The sequence below is a fragment of the Phocoena phocoena genome, chromosome 16, assembly GCF_963924675.1.
Source record: "Phocoena phocoena chromosome 16, mPhoPho1.1, whole genome shotgun sequence".
Taxonomy (NCBI): Eukaryota; Metazoa; Chordata; class Mammalia; order Artiodactyla; family Phocoenidae; genus Phocoena; species Phocoena phocoena.
The window spans coordinates 81,958,500-81,983,341 of record NC_089234.1 but is presented as its reverse complement, the minus strand read 5'-3'; the positions used below and the strand labels follow the sequence as shown (position 1 = coordinate 81,983,341).

The window sequence follows — 24,842 nt, the reverse complement described above, 5'->3', positions numbered from 1 at the left end:
CCACCGCAATGGGAAGCCCACGCACCATAACAAAGAGTAGCCCCCGCTCGCCTCAACTAGAGAAAGCCCGCGCAGCAACGAAGACCCAACGCAGCCATTAATTAATTAATTAATTTTTAAAAATCCAAAAAAACAAGTATTCTGTTGTCCTTCCCCCATTCCAATGAGTAAGAAAGCAAAACCGAGGACTTAGGTCGGTAGCCGGAAAACGGGTGGAGCTCTTAAAAGAGCATGATTTTGAGCTGGGTTAGTAGAAATATAGCGCCCAAAACAATTCCGGTAGCATCCAGTGCCCTCCGTACTGTCACCCACCCCTCCAATATTTCGTTCTGTTCTGGGCGCAGGGTGTTCAGAGATGCTCGTAAGTTCGAGTCGGTCCAGATGATGGTGACTCAGATGGGCAGGAGGCTGGAAACAGCATCCAGTGAGAGCACTTAAAATAAAATGGATGTTTTTACGGCGGGCCGACAAGGGCGAAGTGGGATCGTGATGCCCAAATATTTGAGAAGGTGCCACAGAAGACAGGCTCATTGTTTTCCTTCTATTTGAGACTCTGGAGAGTGGAAGTTGCAGGGAAGCAGCATTGCTGTAGAAGGGAACCAAGGCCGGCAACTCCAGCTGGCTTCATGTTAGGGGTTTAGTGGGGAGATTTTCACACGTGCATCCCTGGGGCCTTCTGCCTCCAGCATTCAAGAGAGGCCCCACGCCCTCCATCCAGACTGCACTGGGCCGGGCCGGGGGTGGGGGGGGCGGGTGCCCCGGGGGAGGAATGGGACCTGCATTGTGAGGCTCTTTGGTGCTTGGTTGCAGCCCCACCCACTTCAGAGTGAGTTGTCATCCGCAGTGGGAGGAACACGGCTTTGGGAAGAGAGAGACCTGGGTTTGACTTGTGGCTCCATCTTTTTTTAACAAAAGAAATAATATTTATTTGGCTGCACTGGGTCTTAGTTGTGGCACACGGGATCTTCGTTGCCATGTGAGGGATGTTTTCAGTCGAGGCTCTCAGCTGCGGCATGTGGGCTCTAGTTCCCTGACCAGGGATCGAACCCAGGTCCCCTGCGTTGGGAGTGCGGAGTCTTAACCACTGGACCACAAGGGAAGTCCCATGGTTCTATCATTTTAGTTTAACGTCCAAGTCTCACTTGCCCAGTTAGTACCATGGAAACAGTAGTGGCCACATGTACTTTGCAAGGTGTTGGTGTACTCCGTTCGGTCTGTATGCAGCGCCTGTCCTGTGGGCGCTGGTTAGCGACGCCCTCTTTCTGTCCTCCTGCCTTTCAAGTATCAGCCCCAATTCTGCGTAGTAGGTTCACTTTGATATTTTTATTAATATTTGGGATGAAAAACCACGTACAAGAAACTAAATTTATTGTGTGTAGACACTGTCACACGTAGAGGCAGAGAGAGGAGTTTCTGTTTAAAATTTGGAAAAGAAGTGTGTGTAGGAAGATTCTGTCATTTCAAGGCAGGTGTAGATCTCATAATGCAAATCAGGCTCTTTCATGGTGGGTTTTAGTTATTTTGAAAGCACAAAGAATTTTAAATAAGTTGAGTATTTACCCTATAGCGTCTGATTTTTTTCTTATATTTTTTTCTAGCTAGCTTTTAATCACTCCTTTGAATTTTCTTTTTTTTCATCCTTAAAAATGAGTTGTGTAGGATCCCTTATTTCAGGAGACAGTTTCTCACAGGTGAACAAGCCTGTCACACGAGCTATCCAGTGACAAATAATAAAGTATTATTTACATGTCTTTGTTACTGAAATGGGTATATTTGTCTGTAATCCCCGCCTCACCCTGGTCTTCTCTGTTTTGGTGTAGCATTATGACCTTCTAGAGGAAGAATACGAGGAATTTTTTTCCTTTTAAGCATAGTAAAATTACATTCAATCTGAGATCAACTGAGAGGCTACACTAAATCAGAGAGCTTTGTCCTGTGATTTAGAATTCATTCTCTTTCCCTCCTCAGCCCCTTTCCCGGAAGAGGTTCGCTGTTTCACACAGGCTAGCTTTCAGTTTGTTCAAGCCGTCCTTCCCGGGGAGGACTTGGGTGAAGGTCTGCAGCCTGGCCGTGCTGCCCCGTCCCCTGGCTGGAGGGACCCCAACATTGGGGGCCCTCCCTGCCCCTCGTGCACCTGTGGGTGTGGACAACAAGGCTGCCCTCGGCGGGTGGTATCAGCAGGGGGTCCTGGTCCCCCAAAGGAGTGTCACACCAGAGCGGTCTCTAATCTGAAGACCACGTGTGTCTTGGTGTTGCCGTACGTTCTGTGGGGTTAATCCTCTGAACGTTCATTTTCATAGATTTACATCATTGTTTCTTTAAATATGAGGTTTAGTAAAAATGAAAATTTTAAGAAAGAGATGATGGTGTTTGGAAATGTTTAAACTTATTTTAAAGTTAATTGAACAAGTCGTCCAAAGACAAGCAGTTTCTTGAACATGAAAGCGTCTTTTCTAAGAGGTAATTGGAGGATTGGGTATTAGGAGCTTAGAATGAGCTTTCCCATGGCAGTGATGTCCTGAGTGGCACCTAGGACCCTGCGTGAGCCAGCCTTGCCCTGAACCCACAGGGCACAGAGCTGGGGCCCCCCGACCTCTGCGCCCTGTGCAGGCTCCATGGACCATGCGTGGTTGTGATTCCTGGCTGGCCTCTGCTCCAGGGATGCTGTGCTGTTCTGCAGTCTGGTTAAGATGGGCAGAAGGGGAAATCCCAAAATTCCACTAGGAAGAAAAAGATTCTGGAAAGACAGATGTAACTCAAGGCCTGGTGGGTGGATAAGGGGAGAGAGAAGAGACTCTGGGTTCCAGAAAGTAAGTGCAAAGGCTTGTGAGGGACATCAGGGGTGACAGAGGAAGAATGTTAGTGGCCAAGTAAGTTGGAGATGGGAAAGGAAGAAAAGAAGAATTGCTGGGCCAGGGAGCTGCGGGTGGTGAGGGCGGGGCGGCCAGTGGACAGGTGTGTGTCCTGCGGAGGGGACCGCGGCAGGAGTGGCAGGAAGCCGTCTTCCCAGCCCCCACCTTTCTCCTGGTACTGGTGCTTTTCTCCCAGAGGCAGCTACCCCGGGCCCCAGCTTCTCCCTGCCTCTGGATGCTGTGTGTCTTGGCTGGAGGGCCGGAGCGGCTGCACCGTGCCCTTTCCTGCTGCCCACCTGGACGGCTCGGGGCCACTGGGTGAGGAGCTCCCATCAGAGACCAGATGAGCAGAAGAGGAGGCCAGAGTGACCGCTGGGCCCTGGGTCTCTGGGTGCGTCCACAGAACTATCGGAGGCTGTATGGGATGCCGAGGTCGGACGTGGGCTTTGCAGGGTGTGGTTTTAAACAGTCATTAAACGTGTGCTGTGTGGTGGGTTCCAGCCCTGTCGGCTCCTGAGAAGCAGAGAACTGGGGGTGGTTGGTCCCCGAGCAGGTGACCGTGCGAGGGAGGTGCTTGGGGCCAGCGGGGGGGGGGGGGGCAGGGGGTGGGGTGACAGGCTGAGTCGTCGTCCTGCTCGTCCCACCCCCGCCCCCTCCCCCGGCAGGAGGCAGAGGAAACCGAGCTGATCTCCGGCCTCTCCATCTAGACCTTGATGTCCAGACTGGAAAGCCTACAGCGATTCTGTTAGGAGAATATTGAAGGCTGAGCGGCTGAAGAGACCTCAGATGCTTTAAATGAATGCGTCTCCGAGTCCAGACCGTAAACAGACAGGGCACGTGGTTCCTGGGGACCGCTGAGCGGGTGAGGTGCCGGCAGAGCAGGGCAAACAGCAGTTAGAGGTGAGCCTTGGCAGGATTTTGAGTTAGTTACTAGATGGAGGAGTGGTAAACCCTGTGAGGCCCTGCGACAATAGGTGTGTGAGAAAGCCGTTGTCAGGATGGAGCAGCGTGTGAGGAAGGCCCTGGGGAGGGGCTGCAGCGGGGGATGCCAGGGAGGCTTCCTGGAGGAGGTGGCCGCCCTGGGAGGCTGCTGGCAGCTGGCAGAGCGGAATAAGTGCGTTAAAACCAAACAGCCCTGGGCTTCCCTGGTGGCGCAGTGGTTGAGAGTCCACCTGCCGATATAGGGGACACGGGTTCGTGCCCCGGTCCGGGAAGATCCCACATGCCGCGGAGCGGCTGGGCCCGTGAGCCATGGCCGCTGAGCCTGCGCGTCCGGAGCCTGTGCTCTGCAACGGAAGAGGCCACAGCAGTGAGAGGCCCGCGTACTGCAAAAAAAAAAAAACCCCAAAAACAAAAAAACAAAAACCAAACAGCCCTGCCTTCTAGTGTCGCAGTTTTGCCTGGGCTTTGCATGGATGGTGGGTCAGGGAGGGTTTAGTAAGAGCTCACGGGCCTCGCCCCGTGGAGGGCCAAGGGGTGAGGCTGGCCAGAATGGTGATCAGATCTCTGTCATTAATGTTCACAGAGCCAGAGGTCCTGTCCCTGGGGCCCGGGTTCTGCGGTGGCTCCTGGCCGAGGGGACGGAAGGCCGGCTTGAGAGGGCGCCATTTAGAAAAAGCCTGTAAACCAGTGGAAGGAGGTCTAAGGCCCACGTCCAGTGCGTTCGAGAACAGTCCTCAGGTGTGGGTATCAGCAGCGGGAGACCACGTGTGGGAGCCGGGACTTCTTCCGAGAGATGCGCTTCCCCACGATAAGCCCGGGCCGCAGGCAAAGCAGGAGGCTGGTCCTTGCCCGTCAGGAGCCCCTTCCTGACCCTGGGAGAAATGGAACCACAGGGCCATCAGGGGACGATCTTGGCCTCGAAGGGTGGTTGGCGGGGGGGGACTTGGGCGGCCACGGGTGTCTGTGGAAGGGGCTGGGAGGCTGCCTTAGGGCTGTCAGTGGGGAGGGGGGTGTCAGCCTGACGGAACCATCAGGAAGCCTCACCTTCGTACAGAACCAGAGGTGTCAACACTCAGGGTCACACAGCCCCTCTTTCAGCTTCACAGACCACGTCTAGGAAGGCCTGTCTTCTGGAAATGAATCTCCTCGCAAAGACCTTCAGAGCCTAGTGTAATAAGCGAGCGGTTTCCACAGCCCTTCTCAGGGTAAAGGTCCCTTCCTCCCCTCCTGTTGTTTCAGCACCTGTTCTCTTTTCCTGTCATCTCGGTGATGAAGCTGGCTTCTGTCTTCTCATGAGAAGTTTCATATCTGGGGGGTATTTTCCATCCACTGCTTCTCCTTAGCCAAGTCCATTTTCACTAGATTTTCGTGTATTTTTTGGAAACTCTTATTCTAATGCTCTCTCTAAGATTTTAAAGAGGTGATAAAAATACAAGATGTTTTATAAGTGTCGTTTTTAAAAAAGTCAATATATTCAGACGCGGTATCTACAGTTTTGATGGTTTCTCTCCAGCCTCTGACTTGCTGCTTCCCTTCCTGCCTGGGGTTGGACCCCGGCATATATTCCCTCTGAGAACCCTGCTCTCGCTGCTTTTTCCTGACTCTGCTCCAACCCTAGCAATTCTGTGTAATACAGAAATAACTGAGATCTATAATGCTTCTTCAGCCCGGTGGGTCTGACCCATTATTAGTGTGTGGAGCCAGTTTTATGAGTCACACCCACATAAAACAATAGAATATTATTATGTTCACATGTAGCAAGGGGAAAACCTTCGTTTCAGCTGTGTGTGCGTTTACAGCATGACGTCCGGGCCACGATGTGAGATGTATGTCATAGTCGAACATTTTTGAAAGTCCCTGCTGCGCTCTAACATATCACTAAGCTATAAAGTCATTTATAATCTGTCTCCAGTAAAATGGTGTGTGCCTTGGGAAATTAACTGTCACCGGGTCAGGCAGGGCCCCCAGGAGTGCTATAGAGGATGTCATGTCAGAGGGCAGGGGTCACTGTGGGGTGCCTCTGCTGGGGGGGTGCGTCACACCCTCTTCGGAGGTTGAAGAAAGATGTGTTTCTGTGAAGTCACAGAGGGCTTCTTCTCCACTGCATTGCTGGCTGCTGAGCTCTCAGCTCAGATGCTCCTTCCCCAGGAGGCTCTCCCCTCCCGGCACCCCCTTTTCCGTCCAGACCGGGCTCCTCTGTTAGGTGCTTCCGTAGAACTACAGTCCTCACCGTCTGAGCACTTAGCTCAGGCTTCAGTGGTGCAGTTGTTACCATGGTCATTATCTTCTTGTCTATTGCAGCCCCCCCCCGCAGTCTCCCAGAGCGTGACCTCCACAGGTGGGCATCAGCTCTGTGTTCGCTGTTGTACCCGCGGGAGCCAATGAGATACCTAGCATGTAGTCGACACTTAGTACACAGCAATGGCTTGGGGCCGAGGCAGGGAAAACCCCAGCCCCGGAGCGGATTGACATGAGGCATCCATGAAACCCCGTGCGGCCTTATTGCAGAAAGGGGTCGGGGGTCTGATGGCACAAAGAGATTGAAGGGCCAGGAGCTCAGCAGAGGCCTTACCCCCCACCCCCCCACACAGACGCCCGACGACCAGCCCTCTTCCTGCTGACCCCAGTTCTCCACGCAAGAAGCAGAACTAGAGACGAGCATCTCTTGGGTGATGGTCCTTCCTCTGGCCTTGGATGGGGCGACGTAGTTCCAAGTTCTTTGTGGCAGTCAAGAGTTTTCAGGCCATTAAACAAATCAGTGGGAGCCAGCTCATTTGGATTCTGTGGTCGGCGCAGCCGGGGTAGATTTTGGCCGAGGCCCCTGCTTCACGTAGCCTGTGAGGGGTGAGGTCCTGCAGTGAGAAGGGTTAGGTGTGCTGAGCACAGGGTGAAGGCAGAGAGGTGGGGAGAGTGGATGATCCATAGGTATCTCTAGGGCTGTCAGCGTGGAAAACGTGTGCTGGAAACATTTCATCTTAGGTGGAAGAGAACGTGGCATGCGGGCCAGCTCCCGTAGCCAGACATTTATCAGGGGCACGGGATCACCCCGTAGCCTGGGAGCTCGTGGGTTTTGGAATTGCTTTCCTATTTGAGAGGCTGGACCTCTGTGACCCTGAGCATCATTTCCATGGCAACCAGCTGTGATGAGATGGGGGTTTTGACCTCGCAGGACAGTTGTAACAAGAACGCGGATGGGCTTCGAGATAGAAAGTTTCCTTACGACCTGGAACAAATCGCAGGTGACTTGGATCTCAGTTTCCTCATCTCTGAAATAGAGAAAGGAACATGGCATTCTTTTGATGGTGTGCAGAGGGGCCTTTGTTCGGCAAGCACGCCTGTAGGTACACATGCTAGTGTCATAACTCACTGTTGATCTTAACCAAACGCCCAGCATTTGACGCGCTGCAGAAGGGGCCCTGCCCCACCCCGGTGCCTTGGTGCTGCGGCTCCCGTGCTCTTCCCCGGGGCTACAGGGCCACCCTCCCTCGTGAGGGCATCTCTCAGTCAGACCAGCCCTTGCAGAACAGCAGCCCCCAGCTGCCCGCCCCTTGGCCTCCTGTTTCTCTGTTTCCTCACGGCACTGTGGCCACTAGAGCGTTACCACTTCAAGGGGACAGGGGTTGTTGTTACTGTTTTTCTTTCCCTTTCTTTTTTTTTATATTTTAATTTGGTTTGAGTTTGCACATCTACTGAATTGGCATATTAAATCCTCATGAAAAATCTTTTTTCATTTTATGTATTTATTTATTTTTAGGAAACTTAGTTTCAAAGAATGAATAACTTGTCCAAGGTCATAGAGGTAGCAAGTGATAAACAGATTTCAACCCGGGGTGGGGCAGGTGGACAGTTAAGTCCCAGCTCTTTTTGATTTCGAGTCACTCTTTCCTCCTACTGTTCTTCCTCTGAGTATCGGTGCATTTGCTCGTCTCTCTGCCTTCTCACGCCCAGGCTTGTCCAGGCTCACCCCACCCAGCAGTGCCCTTCCCTCCAGATCCCAGGCTACACCAGCACTGCCCTTACGCAACCCTGGCACAAACTTCCCGGCCAGTGCGTGTTCTTGGAGAACCCTGTGCTGGGTCCTGGAGCCGCAACGGCTAATCCAGGCAGTGGAGTCAAGGTAACGTATGTGTGGCCAGGCCAGACTACCTCGGTGTCCGTCCCCTCCTGCTGAGAACATGAGTGTGATCAGGGTGAGCGTGCCAGGGTGTGAGCATTCCAGGGCATGTGTGTCCCAGGACATGAGCGTACAAGGATGTGACCGTGTAGGGGGTGTGTGCCAGGGCGTGAGTGTGCCAGGGTGTGAATGTGCTAAGATGTGAGGCTGCCAGGGCGTGTGTGTCCCAGGACGTCAGTGTGCCAGAGTGTGAGTGTGCCAGAAAAGACTTCACGTACCACGTCACGGGGTCGATGTGGCAGTGGCTGCAGGAAGTATCTCTGAGGAGGTCTCTCCGGGGTTGTTTAGGTGTCCTGTTCTTTGGGGGTGTTATTTTTGTGTAAACACTTATTTTGTGCCGCCTGCTGTCACACGATGGGGTGCCTTACTTTCACTTGTTCAGGGTCTTTGTCACCGTGTCTGAGGTGCTTTTTGGCATTACTGTAATCCCTCGAAAGGTGGGACAAGCAGAGCGTATCTCCTTTTGTACGGAGTGTCAATGGTGCCATTCTCAGGGATACTTTGACTGGCGTAGAATTCTGTTCAGGGACAAATACTCGAAGTCTTGGTTTTAACTTTCACGCTGCAAACTGTTGCCAGTTTACAGGCATGATGCTGCCTGCTCTCAGGTGGTTTGCTGGTTAGAACTGCCAGCAGCGGCAGCCCTGGCGCTGTTCCTTGAAGTCGCACTGACGCGTGGCCTTGGGGCCGAGCGCTCTGCTCCCTCGTGCCCGCGTCCCACACCCTGTGCTCTGCTCCTTGCAGGGAAAGTGCGATGGCGGGACTTTAACCAGGAGGCTTACGTTGGCGGGACGATGGTCCGCTCCGGGCAGGACCCCTATGCCCGCAACAAGTTCAACCAAGTGGAGAGCGATAAGCTGCAGATGGACAGAGCCGTCCCCGACACCAGGCATGACCAGTAAGTGTCAGCCCGCGGCCGGGCGCCACCCTGGCCACTTCCTACCTCACAGTGAGTAGCTTCCCCCGGGATGCTCCTTTTTTCTGTTGCTCTGCAAAACAGCGTGTGCCGTGTCTTTACGGGGCCGGAAAACTAGGAAGATTCCGAGGCACACGGTAAAGGATCTTCACCCGCAGGATGTGAAAGGGCTGCTTGGGGCCAGGTTCCAGTCCTCGCGACGCGCCCGGCACGTCCAGAGGCCGCAGGCCGCTGGTCAGAGCACGAGGGTCACCGAGGGAAAGTGGTGTGACTGCCCTCCTCTGTACTGGTCACTCGTTGTTTTTAAAATCCATTCACAAAATAGTTTTCCATCGTTCACAAGCTCAATGGGAGGAAGTGCTAACGTCTTGCTTACTGGGACGCTTTCGTTGGGAATGTTCTAGAGACCAGAAAGGGGAAAGAAACAGCCCCGCAGGGTCGATGTTAAACCAAGCAGAACTCGGAGGCGGGGGCCTGGGGCCATCTCCCCACTTCGAGTGCTGGGGCTGGTGGGAGGCTCTGCTCTACGTCCTTCCCTAGATTCCTCGGGGACCCGGGGGTTCTCGGGCCTCCAGACGCTCAAATGTGCATTTGTCACCACTGACTAGGAAAGTGATAGCATGACCCTCGCTGCCACTCTGAACCTTGCTGGTAACGATCTTTGATTGGGAGGCTGTCCACACTGGGGTCCTTAGATGGTTAGTCTTGTTGTATTAAAAAATAAGGAGCCACATTTGGAGGGCAGCTGTTGCCCTGGGTCGCTAGGCCTTCCTGCTCACCTGGCTACTTGTAGAGCCCTTCATCCATCACGTAAAGGTACGCGGATCCCACGTCCACTGCAACTCAGACGCTGCACTTGGGTCCCAGGATTCCAGCCAGAGAAGCCTCCCCTGCTCTGGCGGATGGGGAGGTGACGGGGTGGCAGGAGGTGAGGGGGCAGCACTGCCCTTGGACAGTCTGCTCCAGTCCAGCGCGTTCAGGGCACCCGGGTGACGGGAGTCCAGGTGAGTCCTGAGCTGGAGGCATCTGGGTAGGAGGCCAGCGACCGGGCTGTGACAGGCAGCCCTGGTCCCCCAGAGGGCCAGCCGGGTCCCATTTCTCTGGGTGTGAGTTCCCGGGAATGAGGGGCAGGTGAGCTGAAGAGAGACAAGAGCGACCAAGCTCCCCGTGAACACGTGTTGATGCTTGGCTTTGTTTTCTAAGTTAAATAGCACACCTTGAAAGAGGATTTTTCTCTTGTGCTTTCAGGGGAACTTTGTAACCGTGTAAGCACCACCTAACCACACAGGTGCTCTCTCCCTGCCCTTATCAAGCTTTTGGGGGGTTGTAGTCAGCTCTGTGTACCCAGAACAGCTCACAGGTGTGTGACTCAGGATGTGTGTGTGTGTGTGTGTGTGATATAATATGTGAAACATATGATTGATATATAAACATATATGTTGCACAGGATACTAAGAATCTCATCATTTTTCTGAATCCAGCCCAGAAGATTGTCTTTGCTTAATATTCCCTGTAACCCATTCATTTATATTTATATTTATATTTAAGGCATATTTATATTTATATTTATATTTAAGGCAGCTTTGCTCGGCCCCTGTGCCAGGCTGCTGCTTCAAGTCAGCCCGGGTAACTGGTAGATACCCATGTGGAATGGGGGTTGCTGAGCGGGGGTCCAGGGACCGCGCGGGCTCCGGGAGAGTCCTGAAGCCGCCTGCATGTCACGGGAGGGTCCCACGCACGCGTACCCGCCACCCTCATCCCCAGGCTCTTGGGCCCACCGCAGCCAGCCTGTGCCAGCCGCTCCACGCAGCTCATGGGTGGGACACGAAGGTTGTCCTTGCTGCACAGACAGCGATGTCCATAACTTGCCTGGTGGTGACGAGCAATGGCTGAAGGCCACAAAGGGCCAGCGCGGCTTTTCAGAGGGGCTTGGCCTAAACTCAGGAGCGGGTTCAGGTTCTAGCAGACTCTAGCTCAGAAATCGTGCCTGGGGCTTCCCTGGTGGCGCAGTGGTTGAGAGTCCACCTGCTGATGCAGCGGTCAAGGGGTTCGTGCCCCGGTCCAGGAAGATCCCACATGCCGCAAAGTGGCTGGGCCCGTGAGCCATGGCCACTGAGCCTGCGCGTCCGGAGCCTGTGCACCGCAACGGGAGAGACCACAACAGTGAGAGGCCTGCGTACCGCACAAACAAACAAACAAACAAACAAAAATCGTACCTGGCAACTGGAATTGACCGCCTTGAATTACATCTCCATGAGATGGTGTGGGTTTCACCTCACTGGTTTAAGAGCTGCTTTCCTGCTGTGACCTTCCTTCAGAGCTGAGAGAAAAGGGTGTCCTTTCTGATGGCTCATCAACGTGTGGGCCGGGGTTCTGTCTCCACTGCAAGTCCCTTAAGTGTCCTCAAAACTATATATATATATATATTTTTTTTTTCAGTTTTTGAAATACGAGTTTGTCCAAACAGATGTTTGAATGTTCATCTCGCAGTGGGCTGTGTTTTACGTGGCTTTAATTTTAGTTCCAGCTACTGTGTCACGTTCATTTGCATGTGTGAAAGTAGCAGCTGGGATGCCTTCCACGTTTTTTGGGTTTGGGCTAAATTAAAATCTCCCCAAAGTCAATTTGATGCCTGGAACTGAGGCCATGTCTGTCTTCAAAGTATCAGCTTTAGAACAACCAATATTATTGACTGTCAGGTTCAGGAGATCAAGTTACTGCTCTGCATCCATCCCGTCTCCTTCCATATCTAACAGAGGGCTGTTAAAGTGTGTGACCTTCCTATATAAATACAATAGTTTTTGGCTCTGCAGTATCTCTCTTTCTATAGACCGATGGACATGCTTGCCCAGTAGAGTTCAGTCTTCACTTGTGATAAATCTGACAGCAGTGCAGGTGGAGGTTAATTAAGAACAAGGGATTTGGAGTCATACAGACCTTGATCGCAATCGGGACTCTCCAGTTCCCGATCTTGCGGCCTTTGTCTTTCATGAGATGCTGTAACATGATGACGTCTGGTCTGGCTACTGTGAGGGTTAAAGAAATGTTCCCAAGGGCTGTCTCCTCCTCCCCTGAGATTTCGTTCCAGACCCTCCCTTGATCTCCTGCCCTAGGAGTGAGGCCCCGGCCCCAGCATCTCCCTACCTGATTCTTCTCCATGACCCTTATCACCGCCTACACAGCATGTGTCTTGCCTATTTACATGATCATTTGAATGTACTCAATAGAGCAGTGGGCTACACCCGGGCTTGTTCTTCGGCCACCTCCCGGCACTTGGTAAACTCAGTATTTGTTGAGTGAATTGCCTAGTGCAGTGGCCAGTATATGGTGAGTGCCCTGTAAATCACTAATAATATGAAGAGTCATAAAAGAACAAAGGCGGATGAAAAGGAGATTTCTAAGCAGTAAGGGAGATCAGATGAACCCCCAAGATGAGTCTTCTGTGTCGGGTTCTCCCAGGACTGGAAAGTGACACGGTTACAATCTACCCCTTCTTCACTGTCTTCTGGGGTAGATCCAAGGAATCAGGTTCAGAGCCTTGCAAACAAACAAACAAAAACCCCATACTTTGGGGTTATGCTTTATTTACCTTTTATTAAGTATATAACAAAGAATGTGCCAAGAAAAAATATTTACGTGAAGGAGGAAGCATAGAAAAGCCTTCTGTGTATGAAATACTTGATATGACATACAGGAATTCTTAGAGTCTCTTAGAAATTAGACAGACGGTAGCCCGCCCTAGTCTTGAAAATACAGTTGAGAACTCAAAAAGAAAAAAGAAAAAGAAAAAAAAGATTTTCTACCTCATTTAATGTTATTTGAAATTTCAAATAAATTATCAAGACTTAAAACCAAATTAAACCAATGGGAATTTAGAAGGTGCCTTTTCAGACAGCTTGTTTCTCCCCGCCTCACCTTTGGAAGCTGTTGTTACTGTCCTGGCAAAAGGTAATGGGACTCAGCATCGAAGGTGGGAGTCGGTCACACCTGGGCATATTCTGAAGGCAGGGCCGGCAGGATGGGCTGATGGGTAGACAAGGAAGGTGGCTCAGAGCGCGGCCCCTCGTGAGACGGAGGAGCTGTGGGTGAGCAGGTCTAGGGGACACGTCAGAGGGTGAAATCCAGACACGTTAAGTCCAAGGTGCATTAAGCATCTAAGGTGGGCAGACCTGCTGTGTAGGTGTTTGGAAATGTGTCAGGAGAAAGGTCTTAGTGGGGATGTGAGTTTGGGAATGCTCAGTGCACAGGTGGTACTTAAAGCCATGATGTGGGGCATCATCCCCCAGGCAATGAACAGAGACAGGGAGGAGAGCGGCCCAGGACCAGCTCTGGATGCTCCAACACTGAGAGTGAATTTAAGGCCCAGGCTGACTTGGTCCAGTCCAGCATTGCAGGGGCTCAGACCTCACGCGGTGCCGAGGCCCCGGCAGAGATGCTGTGCCACCTTTTAGAGCAGAGTTGGCGTGAGGGGAGGGCCGTCTCCCTGCTAAAGCCTTTCCAGAATCTGGCTCAGAAGGGTTTTGTGTTGTGTTCTGTTTTCTGGTGTTCTGTTTGTCCAGAGTTGCGTCTGATGGGGAAGTGAAGCGTAGAAGTGGGGCAGAGCCCGGGAGGTTTATGGAACACCGTTCTGTCTGCCGGGGAGAGCTCGAGCTGGTTTACTTTAAAATTGTTTATGTAAGTAAAATCGAATAAACCCTTGGGGGAGAAACATTATCTTGTTTTCTTCTCTCCCCCGTCAGCCAGCACTGTTCGTTTTCATTTACTTATGTATTAAGTCCCTTAAAAATGAGAACCACTTGGTCAAGAAACAGATTTCCTTCGGCTTTCAAAAGTTAAATCGTTAGAGAGTTCCATCTTTTCCCTTTTCTCACGAAATTAAAAATGAAGGGTCTTGGAACACCTTTGTGTCTAAAACTGAAGTATTGCTCTTGAGACCAGAGCTGCCTCAATCAACCACGACCCCACGAGGGTCCTTCTCTGGGAGAGGACTTCGTGCAATTCCCACACCTGGTGGGTTTATCCGGCGGCCTTTCCATCAAGGACACATCGTGTTGACTCAACTTATAAATTACAGTCGTAAGGTTTGGTTTTGTTTCCTTGAAAAGAATCACTAAAGGACTCTGTTTTGACCAGTTTTTAAATGTCTGGCTTTAATGCCGCCCAAACAGAGATCAGAACTCGTGAGGGGCTGGGTTGTTGTTTTTTTTTTTTTCTCTCCTTTTCTTTTGTTTTTTAGAAAATGTCATCCAGTGGGCAGGCACTTCAGTAATGGGCTGTGCTGATTGCTCTGGTGGAGCGTCCGGGTGGATGTCGGTTGTCTTAGGAGAGCGGCTCATCAGGATGAAGGGCTGTAAGAGGGATGCCGTCCAGACTCTTCACTTTTACTTGGGAAGAGTAAACATTGTTGAAGCCAAGGAAAAGTTCTCAACGTAAACTCAGCAGCTTGGCGTGAAGCTTTGAAGGCCATTATTGTGAGATTCTGTTTTATTTTTAGGAGAGCAGATCTGGGGGAGGAAGAGGAAGCCCAGCTCCGAAGGGCGTCTCCGCTTCTTGTCAGTGGGGTGCCGGAGGGGATCTCATTTCGGGGGCCAAGAGCCTTGTTTGCTCGTTACATTTTTCTTACAGAAGTCGTGTTTCATGAGCACGCACAACCAAGCCTCCGGCGTGGCCGCTGCCCCACCTGCTCCCCATTCGAAGGGCCAGCTGGGGGCCTGGCGGACCCGCTCCGGGCCCATGGGGCCCCGTGGGCAGGGTCCTGGTCGGCGGGGCTGGCGCTCCGCGGAGCGGGGCCTGCTGCTTGCTCTGGGCTTTGCTGGCCTCGGAGGCATCTTGGCTGTCGGGGCAGTGGGTTGGCTGTGGCGTGACAGCGAGCCTTAAACGCCTGTTCCACAATGACCACAGCCACGCACTGCCGGACACTGGGTGGTGTCCTGGCCTGCGCTCAGCTTCTCTGTGCTTTCACTGTATTGTCAGCGGAGGCTCCTTCGGAGTCAGCAGGGAGATTCTTCTCTGGGTGACCTCGCACGCCAGTCCCCAGAGGCCCCCGACTGCGGAGCCCACGTCCGGCAGGGCAGCTCAGGCAGGGTGGCCCCAGCCTGCTGGGCAGAGGCAGGTGAGATGGCCCGAGGCCCCTGTCCAGGCGCCCCTCTGTGTCTGGAGCCCTTCCTCAGGAGCCCTGGACGTTACTGTCATTGTGCCACGTGCTTTATCCCGGTCCGTACGGCAGGTGGGAGAGCCGGGCCACCGCTGGGGCGTGGGACCACCTGCCTGAGGTCGCACAGGGAGGGGAGGGAAGGAGGGATGGAGCTCTCGGTGGCCAGGTGCCTGCTGACAGTTGTACGTTCTAGACGCAGCGCCTCGCCATCCGCTCTGCACAAGTGTCTTGTCTGCTCCCAGTTTTCAGGCAGGAGTCTTCGGCATGAGGCCCAAAGGCACCCAAAAAGCAGGAAGGCCTGGGTGTTGGTAGCTTGCAGCCAAACTCCTGAGAAATTGTGTTCGCAGCTGACCACATGCGGATAGAATCCCGAGAAATTGAGAAGAACCGAGGCTTTTGTTCCTCTTTTTCCCGCCTCAGGTTCTCCAGGGCAGTGTAATGGCAGAATGTGCTGTTTCCGTTCCCCTGGGACGTCCTCGTGCCCTGAGGGGGGTGAGGCTGCTGCCTGTGTGCCGTCAGTGTGACCTCCCTGTCCCGGCGTGAGAGGCGGGCAGGTGCAGGAGCCGGTGTGGCCAGGCAGTGGGAGGGGCCACGGCAAGGCTCTTTGCTTCACACCTCCCCCCAACGCAGTGCAGAGGCTAACGTGCACCTTACGTGCAAAATCCAGACCGAAACCATGCCGTTATGCATCATCTGCCGCTTTGCTTTCTGCTTGCTCAATTGTTTTTATGATTTTTAGTGTTTTTATAAAAGCAACTCCAAGTTTGTAGCACCAGACCACTCTTTTCTTCCCTTTACATGTTCTTTTGGGACCGTTTCAGGCCTTGTCTGCATCTCGATTAAAGAATACTCTGGGCATTGAAGGAACATATCTCAGTGTAATAAAAGCTATTTATGACAAACCCACAGCCAACATAATACTCAACAGTGAAAAGCTGAAAGCCTTCTCGCTAAAATCTGGAACAAGACAAGGATGCCCACTCTCACCACTTCTATTCAACATAATACTGGAAGTCCTAGCCACAGCACTCTGATAAGAAAAAGAAATAAAAGGTATGCAAATTGGAAGGGAAGAGGTAAAATTGTCATTATATGCAGATGACATGATACTATATATAGAAAACCCTAAAGACTCCACACAAAAACTACTAGAACTGATAAACGAATTTAGCCAAGTAGCAGGATACAAGATTAACACACAGAAGTTGGTTGCATTTCCTTACACTAACAATAAAATATCAGAAAGGGAATGTAAAAAAACAATCCCTTTTAAAGTCACATCTAGAAAAATAAAATACCTAGGAATAAACCTGACCAAGTAGATGAAAGACTTATAGTCTGAGAACTACAAAACATTTAATAAAGGAAATTGAAGACGATTCAAAGAAACGGAAAGATATCCCATGCTCTTGGATTGGAAGAATTAACGTTGTTAAAATGGCCATACTGCCCAAAGCAATCTACAGGTTTAATGCAATCCCTATCAAATTACCCGTGACTTTTTCCACAAAACTAGAACAAATAATCCTAAAATTTATATGGAACAATAAAAGGCCCGGAATTGTCAAAGCAATCCTGAGGAAAAAGAACAAAGCAGGAGGCATAACCCTCCCAGACTTCAGACAGTACTACAAAGCTACAGTAATCAAAACAGTGTGGGGCTTCCCTGCTGGTGCAGTGGTTAAGAATCCACCTGCCAATGCAGGGAACACAGGTTCGAGCCCTGGTCCGGGAAGATCCCACATGCTGCGGAGCAGCTAAGCCCATGCACCACAACTACTGAAGCCCGTGCGCCTAGAGCCTGTGTTCCGCAACAAGAGAAGCCACTGCAATGAGAAGCCCACACACTGCAATGAAGAGTAGCCCCCGCTCGCCGCAACTAGAGAAAGCCCGTGCGCAGCAATGAAGACCCAACACAGCCAAAAATAAATTTATAAAAGAAAACAACAATGTGGTACAAAAACAGACATATGGTTCAATGGAACAGAATAGAGAGTCCAGAAATAAACCCACACACCTATGGTCAATTTTCAGCAAACAAGATAAGAATATACAATGGGAAAAATACAGTCTCTTCAGCAAGTTGTGTTGGGAAAGCTGGACAGCTGCATGTAAATCAATGAAGCTAGAACACACCCTCACACCATACACAGAATAAACTGAAAATGGCTTAACGACTTAAATGTAAGACATGACACCATAAAACTCCTAGAAGAAAACATAAGCAAAACATTCTCTGTTTTCTTAGGTCAGTCTCCCAAGGCAATAAAAACAAAAGCAAAAATAAACAAATGGGACCTAATCAAACTTACAAGCTTCTCTACAGCAAAGGAAACCATAAGCAAAATGAAAAGACAACCTAAAGACCAGGAGAAAATATTTGCAAATGAGGCGACCGACAAGGGCTTAATTTCCAAAATATACAAACAGCTCATGCAACTCAACAACAGAAAAATAAAAGAACCAATTGAAAAATGGGCAGAAGACCTAAATAGGCATTCCTCAAAGAAGACAGACAGATGGCCAACAGGCATATAAAAAGATGCTCAACATCGCTAATTATTAAAGAAATGCAAATCAAAACTACAATGAGGTATCACCTCACACTGGTCAGAATGGTCATCATTAAAAAGTCTACAAATAACAAATGCTGGAGAGGGTGTGGAGAAAAGGGAACCCTCTTACGCTGTTGGTGGGAATGTAAGTTGGTACAGACACTATGGAAAAACAGTGTGGAGGTGCCTCAGAAAACTAAAAATAGAGTTGCCATATGATTCAGCAATCCCACTCCTGGGCATATATCTGGACAAAACTATAATTCAAAAAAACACATGCACCCCTATTTCACAGCAGCATATTCACAACAGCCAAGACATGGAAATAACCTAAGTGTCCATCGATAGATGAATGGATAAAGAAGATGTGGTACATATATACAATGGAATATTACTCAGCCATAAAAAAGAATGAAATAATGCCATTTGCAGCAACATGGATGGACCTAGAGATTATCATACTAAGTGAAATAAGAAAGAGAAAGACAAATACCATATGATAACACTTATATATGGAAGCTAAAATATGATACAAATGAACTTATTTATGAAATAAACAGACTCACAGACATAGAGACCAGAGCTGTTGTTGCCAGGGGGGAGGGGGCGTGAGGGAGGGATGGATTGGGAGTTTGGGGTTAGCAGATGCAAACTATTACATATTGAATGGATGAACAACAAGGTCCTACTGTAGAGCACAGGGAACTATATTCAATATCCTTTGATAAACCATAATGGAAAAGAATATGAAAAAGGGTATATATGTGTGTATAACTGAATCACTTTGCTGTACAGCAGAAACTGACACAACATTGTAGATCAGCTATACTTTATTTGAAAAAAATTGAAAAAAAGAATGCTCTGGGCCTGGGAGGGAGTCTAAGGCTTACACAATAGCGATCCAGCTTGTGCCTGTGTTAGCGTCTCTGAAGGGCCCAGCATAGGTCTCTGGAAAGACCGTGAGCAAACATTTGCAGAGCTTCATCCCCGAGTGCCTGTCCACACTTGTGGCCCCGTTTCCCAGCTGTGCCTCCGGGTTAGCACTGGGGCAGAAATGGTCAGATCGCTCTAAACAAGCAATATAGGCTTCTGTCTTTCTCTTGGGTGCCCCTTCCCACCGTCACCCTGGGAACCCAGCGGTGACAGGAGCGTCATCTGTGGACTCCAGGAGCTGGCCATGCGGGGGGCAGAAGCAGGAGGGGTGACACCCCGCTCTGCATTGGGCTTCATGGAGCTCTCTCCAGCCTTTGTATTTAGACCTGTTGGTGAGTTTCTGTTGTGTTCGTGGGGACTGTGACCCTTTGTCGTTACGAAGTGCCCTCTTTATCACTAGTAACGCTTTTGTCTTCAGCATCAGTGCAGACACACCACCTTGCTTTAATTCAGTGTTTTTGCAACTTCCAGTCGTTTTGTGTCCTTATATATATTTCAAGTGTATCTCCTGTAAGTAGCAGATAGTTGGATTTTGGATTTTGATCCCTCTGACAGTCTTGTCTTTTAATTGGAGTTTTTAGTCCTTTCCCGTTTAGCGCAAGTGCTGGTGGGCTGTTGGGGGTTATAACACTAGCGTCTCGCTGTCTGGGTTCTATTCATCCCACCTGTTCCTTGTCCCGTCCTTGCATGCTTCCTTTGGATTAAGTATCTCCCCAGCTGTTAGCTTTTAATTAGAGTCTAATATAAATGAATACTCTTGTTTTCTCCTGGATAATGCACAGACCGCTTCCCCTCCTCTCCCTTTTATGCTTTATTGTCATATGGTTCAATTCCCTTTTTATGTGTAAACCCTACTGGACACCTTTTATTGTTTTTCTGCAGTAAATATCCTTTAGATTTACCCGCACATTGTTATTTCCATTTTGCCTCATTTCTTACCTTTTCATTTTTCCCCCGAGACTGTTTCCCCAGTTCTCATCCAACTTGTGTATTTCTCTTAGTGCCAATTTGTTGGCAATGAATTCTGTCCTTTCATTTGCCTGAAAAAACCTTTTATTTCACTTTCATTTTTGAAGAGCGCTTTCACTGAACAGAGACTTCCAAGTTGACGGTTACTTTCTGCGCTCACCCATCGTCATTTACTCATGTTCTGGCCTCCACTGTCCCTGGAGAAATAGCGACTGTTGGTCTTATTGTTGCTTTTCGAAGGCATCTTGACCTTGTCCTCTAGTTGCCTTGAGGATACTTAAGCCTGGGTTGAGCCTGGGTGGGGCTTGTGCCTGTTCCTGAATCTGTAGCGTCGCGTCCGTGTGAGTTTTCTTGTGCCCCGTCTTCTCTCCCCACCCTGGATATTTCCACATGTCCTGTGTCCCCCTTTACACTCTTTCCCATATTTTTTTATCCTTTTTCATTCCCTGAGCTTCAGTCTGGACATAATTCTCTTGGCCTTCCTTCCAGTTCACTAATTCTTTCCCCTGCTTTGAAAATCTATTCTGCTTTCAACTCCACCGATTGAATTTTAATTTCAGTTATTGTATTTTGTTGTGTATGAACAGATACGGAGATATTTAAAAGTCCGTAGCTGATGTTTTCATCCTCCGAAAAGGATCTAGTTTTGCTCTCTGGCAGGCAGTTAAGATAGGGCAGATGGCCTTGATCGAGGCTGGAATTGAGCTGGAATAGAGCTGGGCTTCTGTCTTCTGTGAGAGAGCTGGTGAGCGTCCAGATCTCTGTGCTGCTGGGCAACAGCCCTTTGGGATCCTCCCTGGAGGTCTGGGCTGTTTATCAGAGGCCCTCTTCCTTGGTGCCCTGAGCCCCAGCCCCATGCCTCTGGCAGGAGCCCGGCGTGGCTGCCACCTGCAAAGCCATCGCTTCTCCGGGCTGGTTCAGCCTCTGGGCTCCACACTGTTTGGGGGATGAGGGTCAGAGAACGTCTGACTCATTCTCAGGGCTCCTGTTCCTTCCTGGCACCTGGTCCTACAGCCCCAGGCTGCCTTGTTAAATAAACTCCAGTGCCTTCAAATAGATGTTCTGGTGTGTTTCATCAAAAATTTCTAGTTGCTTTCAGCAGGTAGGTTGGTCTACAGCAAGGAACTTGACTATCACTGAGAGCAAGAAAAAAACCTGAGTATTTTATTTGGAACTAAATTCAGTATGAAGTTCACAGGTCATAAATTTTGCCCTGAGCCGCAATGTCTGTTCCAAATGAGAGTACATCGACATAGCAGTGGACTTGAAGTTGGGAAGTGTAGCTTTTGTTAATGTCTCTACCGCTCACTCCCAGACGAAGGTGGAAGTAATCTCTCTAAACCCTGGACTTGTGATCTACAAAACAATGCCTGCCCTGCCCATCTTACACATTGTTCTTAGGCTCAGATGTCTATGAAAGGACTTCATAAACTGCTAATAACGACACAAATATAGGATGTAATTGTATTGTTGTTGTATGTGCCTAGTGGCATGTGAGTTTGTGAAATCGGCTTTGAGTAGAGAGCGAACTGTTATTCTACTGAGCTTTGCTCCTGACGTGGATGTGGCATGGAGGGCAGACATTTCGCCTCCCGCGTGTGACACCTGTTACACTGAGGGGCACCTGGGTCTTCTCACTGCAGTACGAATTGGAGGGTTTCATTATTGACCAAAAGCAGTTGGAGAAACACCTTTGAAACAGCAATCCTACCTATTTCAGAAGAAATCAAAGCAATTCAAATGGGGTCAGCAGAGTATTGCTTTGTTCTGTGGGTCTGAGCAAACCATCCTGTTTGAGCCACACTTTTAAATGAGTTGCTTCACCATCACCATGGAACCATTTAAAAAAAAATCTTTTGTATATTTTAGGAAATAGCCAAAGCAGTCTAAAATGTGTGTCAACCTCGTCAGTCATTTAGGCCCCACATTTCACCTTTTCTGAAACAGTGTGATTTCAGGGATTCCTTTTAACTTTTCTTTTGAGCTTGACGGCAGCCGTGTTGTCAGTGGACGTACCCACGCTGTTACCCCAGAACAGCTGCCTGCTCACTCGTGGAACTGACCCGTCCACACGTACTCTGAGGTGTTGAGTGCTAGTGATGGAATCTGCAAGAACCCAGATCCCCTTTTCAATCTGTAAAATTAAAAGTACAGACTTAAAATAACACTGATCTTCTTTTTAATTTTTTATACAGCAGTTTCTTATTAGTTATCTGTCTTATACATTATGAGTATATATATATGCCAATCCCACCGCCGTCAACACTCATCTTAACTATATTGGATCAACCATGATTTCCTCCGTCTGACAATGATGAGAGGAGAGAGAAAATTCATGTCTTTGGAAATTCAGTCTATTAAAAAAGGAAATATCCCAATAGGAATATCGCACTTGGATTCAAAATTTTATGTTATTCAGTGTTGATTTCTTTTGATTCTTGCGTTCCTTTGTTCATTCTGCAAGGATTTGAGTGCTTGCCACGTGACAGGTATTTTTCTGGTCACTGGGGAAACAGCAATGAACAAAACTGATAAAAAAATCTCTGCCTTTATAGAGCTTACAGTGAGGGAGTGAAAGTAGAAGAGAATAAAATAAATGATCAAATTATATGGAATAAGACAATGTTAAATGCAGTAGAGAGAAAATAAGGATGGAGGTCATGGAGTGTGCAGGTCAAGCTCGAGGGTCCAATAATAAACAGGCGGTGAGCACAGCAAAAGGAACAACCAGCAAAATGAAAGAACAACCGACAGGAAATATTTGCAAATCATATGTCTGATAAGGGGTTAATACCCAAAACATATAAAAAACTCATGTAACTCAATCGCAAAAAAAAAAAAAATAATCCTATTAAAAAATGGGCGGAGGGGCTTCCCTGGTGGCGCAGTGGTTGAGAGTCCGCCTGCCGATGCAGGGGACGCGGGTTCGTGCCCCGGTCCGGGAAGATCCCACATGCCGCGGAGCGGCTGGGCCCGTGAGCCATGGCCACTGGGCCTGCGCGTCCGGAGCATGTGCTCCGCAATGGGAGAGGCCACAACAGTGAGAGGCCCACACACCGCAAAAAAAAAAAAGGGCAAAGGACCTGAATAGACATCTTTCCAATGAAGACATACAGATGACCAACAGGTACATGAAAAGGTGCTCAACATCGCTAATCATCAGGGAAATGCAAATCAAAACCACAATGAGATACCTCACACCTCAGATTGGCTTTCATCGAAAAGACCAGAGATAACAAGTATTAGTGAGTTTGCGGAGAAAAGGGAACCCTGTGCACTGTTGGTGGGAATGTAGATTCTGAAAAACACATGGAGTTCCCTCCAAAAATTAAAAATGGAACTACCATAGACCCCAGCAATTCCATTCCTGGGTATACATCCAGAGGAAACGAAATCACTGTCTCAAAGAGATAATCTGAACCCCCATGTTCATTGCAGCATATTTATAATAGCCAAGACATGGAAGCAACCTAAATGTCCATTGATGGATGAAAGGATAAAGAAAGCGTTACACTCACACACACACACACACACACACACAAATATGGGATGTTATTCAGCCGTAAAAAGAAGGAAATCTGCTATTTTTGACTACGTGGATGGACCTTGAGGGCATTATGCTAAGTGACATAATTCAGACAAAGAAAAACAAATATTGTATGATCTCACTTATATGTGGACTCTTAAAAACTCATAGAAAAAGAGATCAGATTTGGTTACCAGAGGCAGGGGTAGAAGGCAGAGGAATTGGATAAAGGTGATCACAAGGTACAAACTTCCATTTATAAGGTAAACAAGTTCTGGGGATGTGATGTAGTTAACACCGCCGTGCGGTATATTTGAAAATTGCTAAGAGAGTAGATCCTTCCTGAACTGTCTCCTATATCCTCCAGTAGTTAGATGCATGTCGTTTTATATAAACAACACGATACTGCAGTTGCTGTTGGGCAGCCTGCTCTTTTCACTGAGTACTACATAGGAAACATTTTAAATCTAGCTTTCTTTTTAATTTATTTATTTAATTTAGTTTTGGCTGCGTTGGGTCTTCGTTGCTGCACGTGGGCTTTCTCTAGTTGCGGCGAGCGGGGGCTACTCTTCGTTGCAGTGCTCGGGCTTCTCATTGCGGTGGCTTCTCTTGTTGTGGAGCACGGGCTCTAGGCGTGAGGGCTCAATAGTTGTGACATGCAGGTTCAGTAGTTGTAGCACACGGGCGCAGTAGTTGTGGCACACGGGCTCAGTAGTTGTGGCTCGCGGGCTCTAGAGTGCAGGCTCGGTAGTTGTGGCGCACAGGCTTAGTTGCTCCGCAGCATGTGGGATCTTCCCGGACCTGGGCCCACGCGCATGTACCCTGCACTGGCAGGTGGATTCCTAACCACTGCGCAACCCGGGAAGCCCTCGCTTGGCTTTTGAACCCTCCTGGCCCCGCCGTCTGAGCTTGACCCCCACATGAGCCCTTATGGTTTGTCTCGCCTGGACTGAGGGTACACGTGGAGACTGGCACCTTTTCAGGTGCTGGGTCTGCTGGAGAGACCGAGGTCAGAGCAGCCCAGAGCTCTGTTTGCTGTCCATCTCCCCAGGCACCGCCCTACGTGTGTACCTTGGTGCAGGGCAGAGGCAGGTGCCACGTCGCTCTTTCCCAGAGTTAAAGCTACTCATTACACCTACTGGCACCTCTCCCCGGTTCACCCTATCCTCCTCTCTGTTGAGTACAGAACTGCCTTTGTTTCTCCAGTGATTGAATTCAGTTGGATTTAAAGCCGTAGGGCAGCTCTGTGAATCAAGAAGTTACAAAGAAAAACAAAAAACCAGGGTAAACCTCAAAATAGAAGGAAGGACGTAATGAAGGAAAAGGAAAAAATTAATGAACTAGAAAAATAAGAAACAATAAGAGGGTAATATAAAGCTTGATTTTCAAAAATTAGAAATCTCTAAGAATACTGATAAAAATAAAAACTACAATTAAAAAATATCAGGAAGGCTTCTCTGGTGGCTCAGTGGTTAAGAATCTGCCTGCCGATGCAGGGGACACAGGTTCGATCCCTGGTGTGGGAAGATCCCACGTGCTGCAGAGCATCCAAGCCCGTGTGCCACAACTACTGAGCCTGCACTCTAGAGCCCGTGAGCCACAACTGCTGAGCCCACGTGCCACAACTACTGAAGCCTACATGCCTAGAGCCCGTGCTCGGCAACAAGAGAAGCCACCGCGATGAGAAGCCCGTGCACCACAACGAAGAGTAACCCCCGCTCGCCCCAACTAGAGAAAGCCCACGCGCAGCAATGAAGACCCAGTGCAGACAAAAATTAGTTAATTAATTAACTATAAATAATATCAGGAATAAAAGAGCAA

At 49.4% G+C, this 24,842-nt stretch overlaps 1 protein-coding gene across 1 annotated transcript in view; it reads left to right on the top strand.

Moving 5' to 3' along the window:
* The window catches only part of GALNT2 (polypeptide N-acetylgalactosaminyltransferase 2), a 172,690-nt gene that overhangs the window by 107,830 nt on the left and 40,018 nt on the right, over window positions 1-24,842 (top strand). The window contains exon 3 of the mRNA XM_065893867.1: window positions 8,713-8,866. Within this exon, the coding sequence (XP_065749939.1) occupies window positions 8,713-8,866 (154 nt within the window). The remainder of the gene's footprint in view (window positions 1-8,712; window positions 8,867-24,842) is intronic.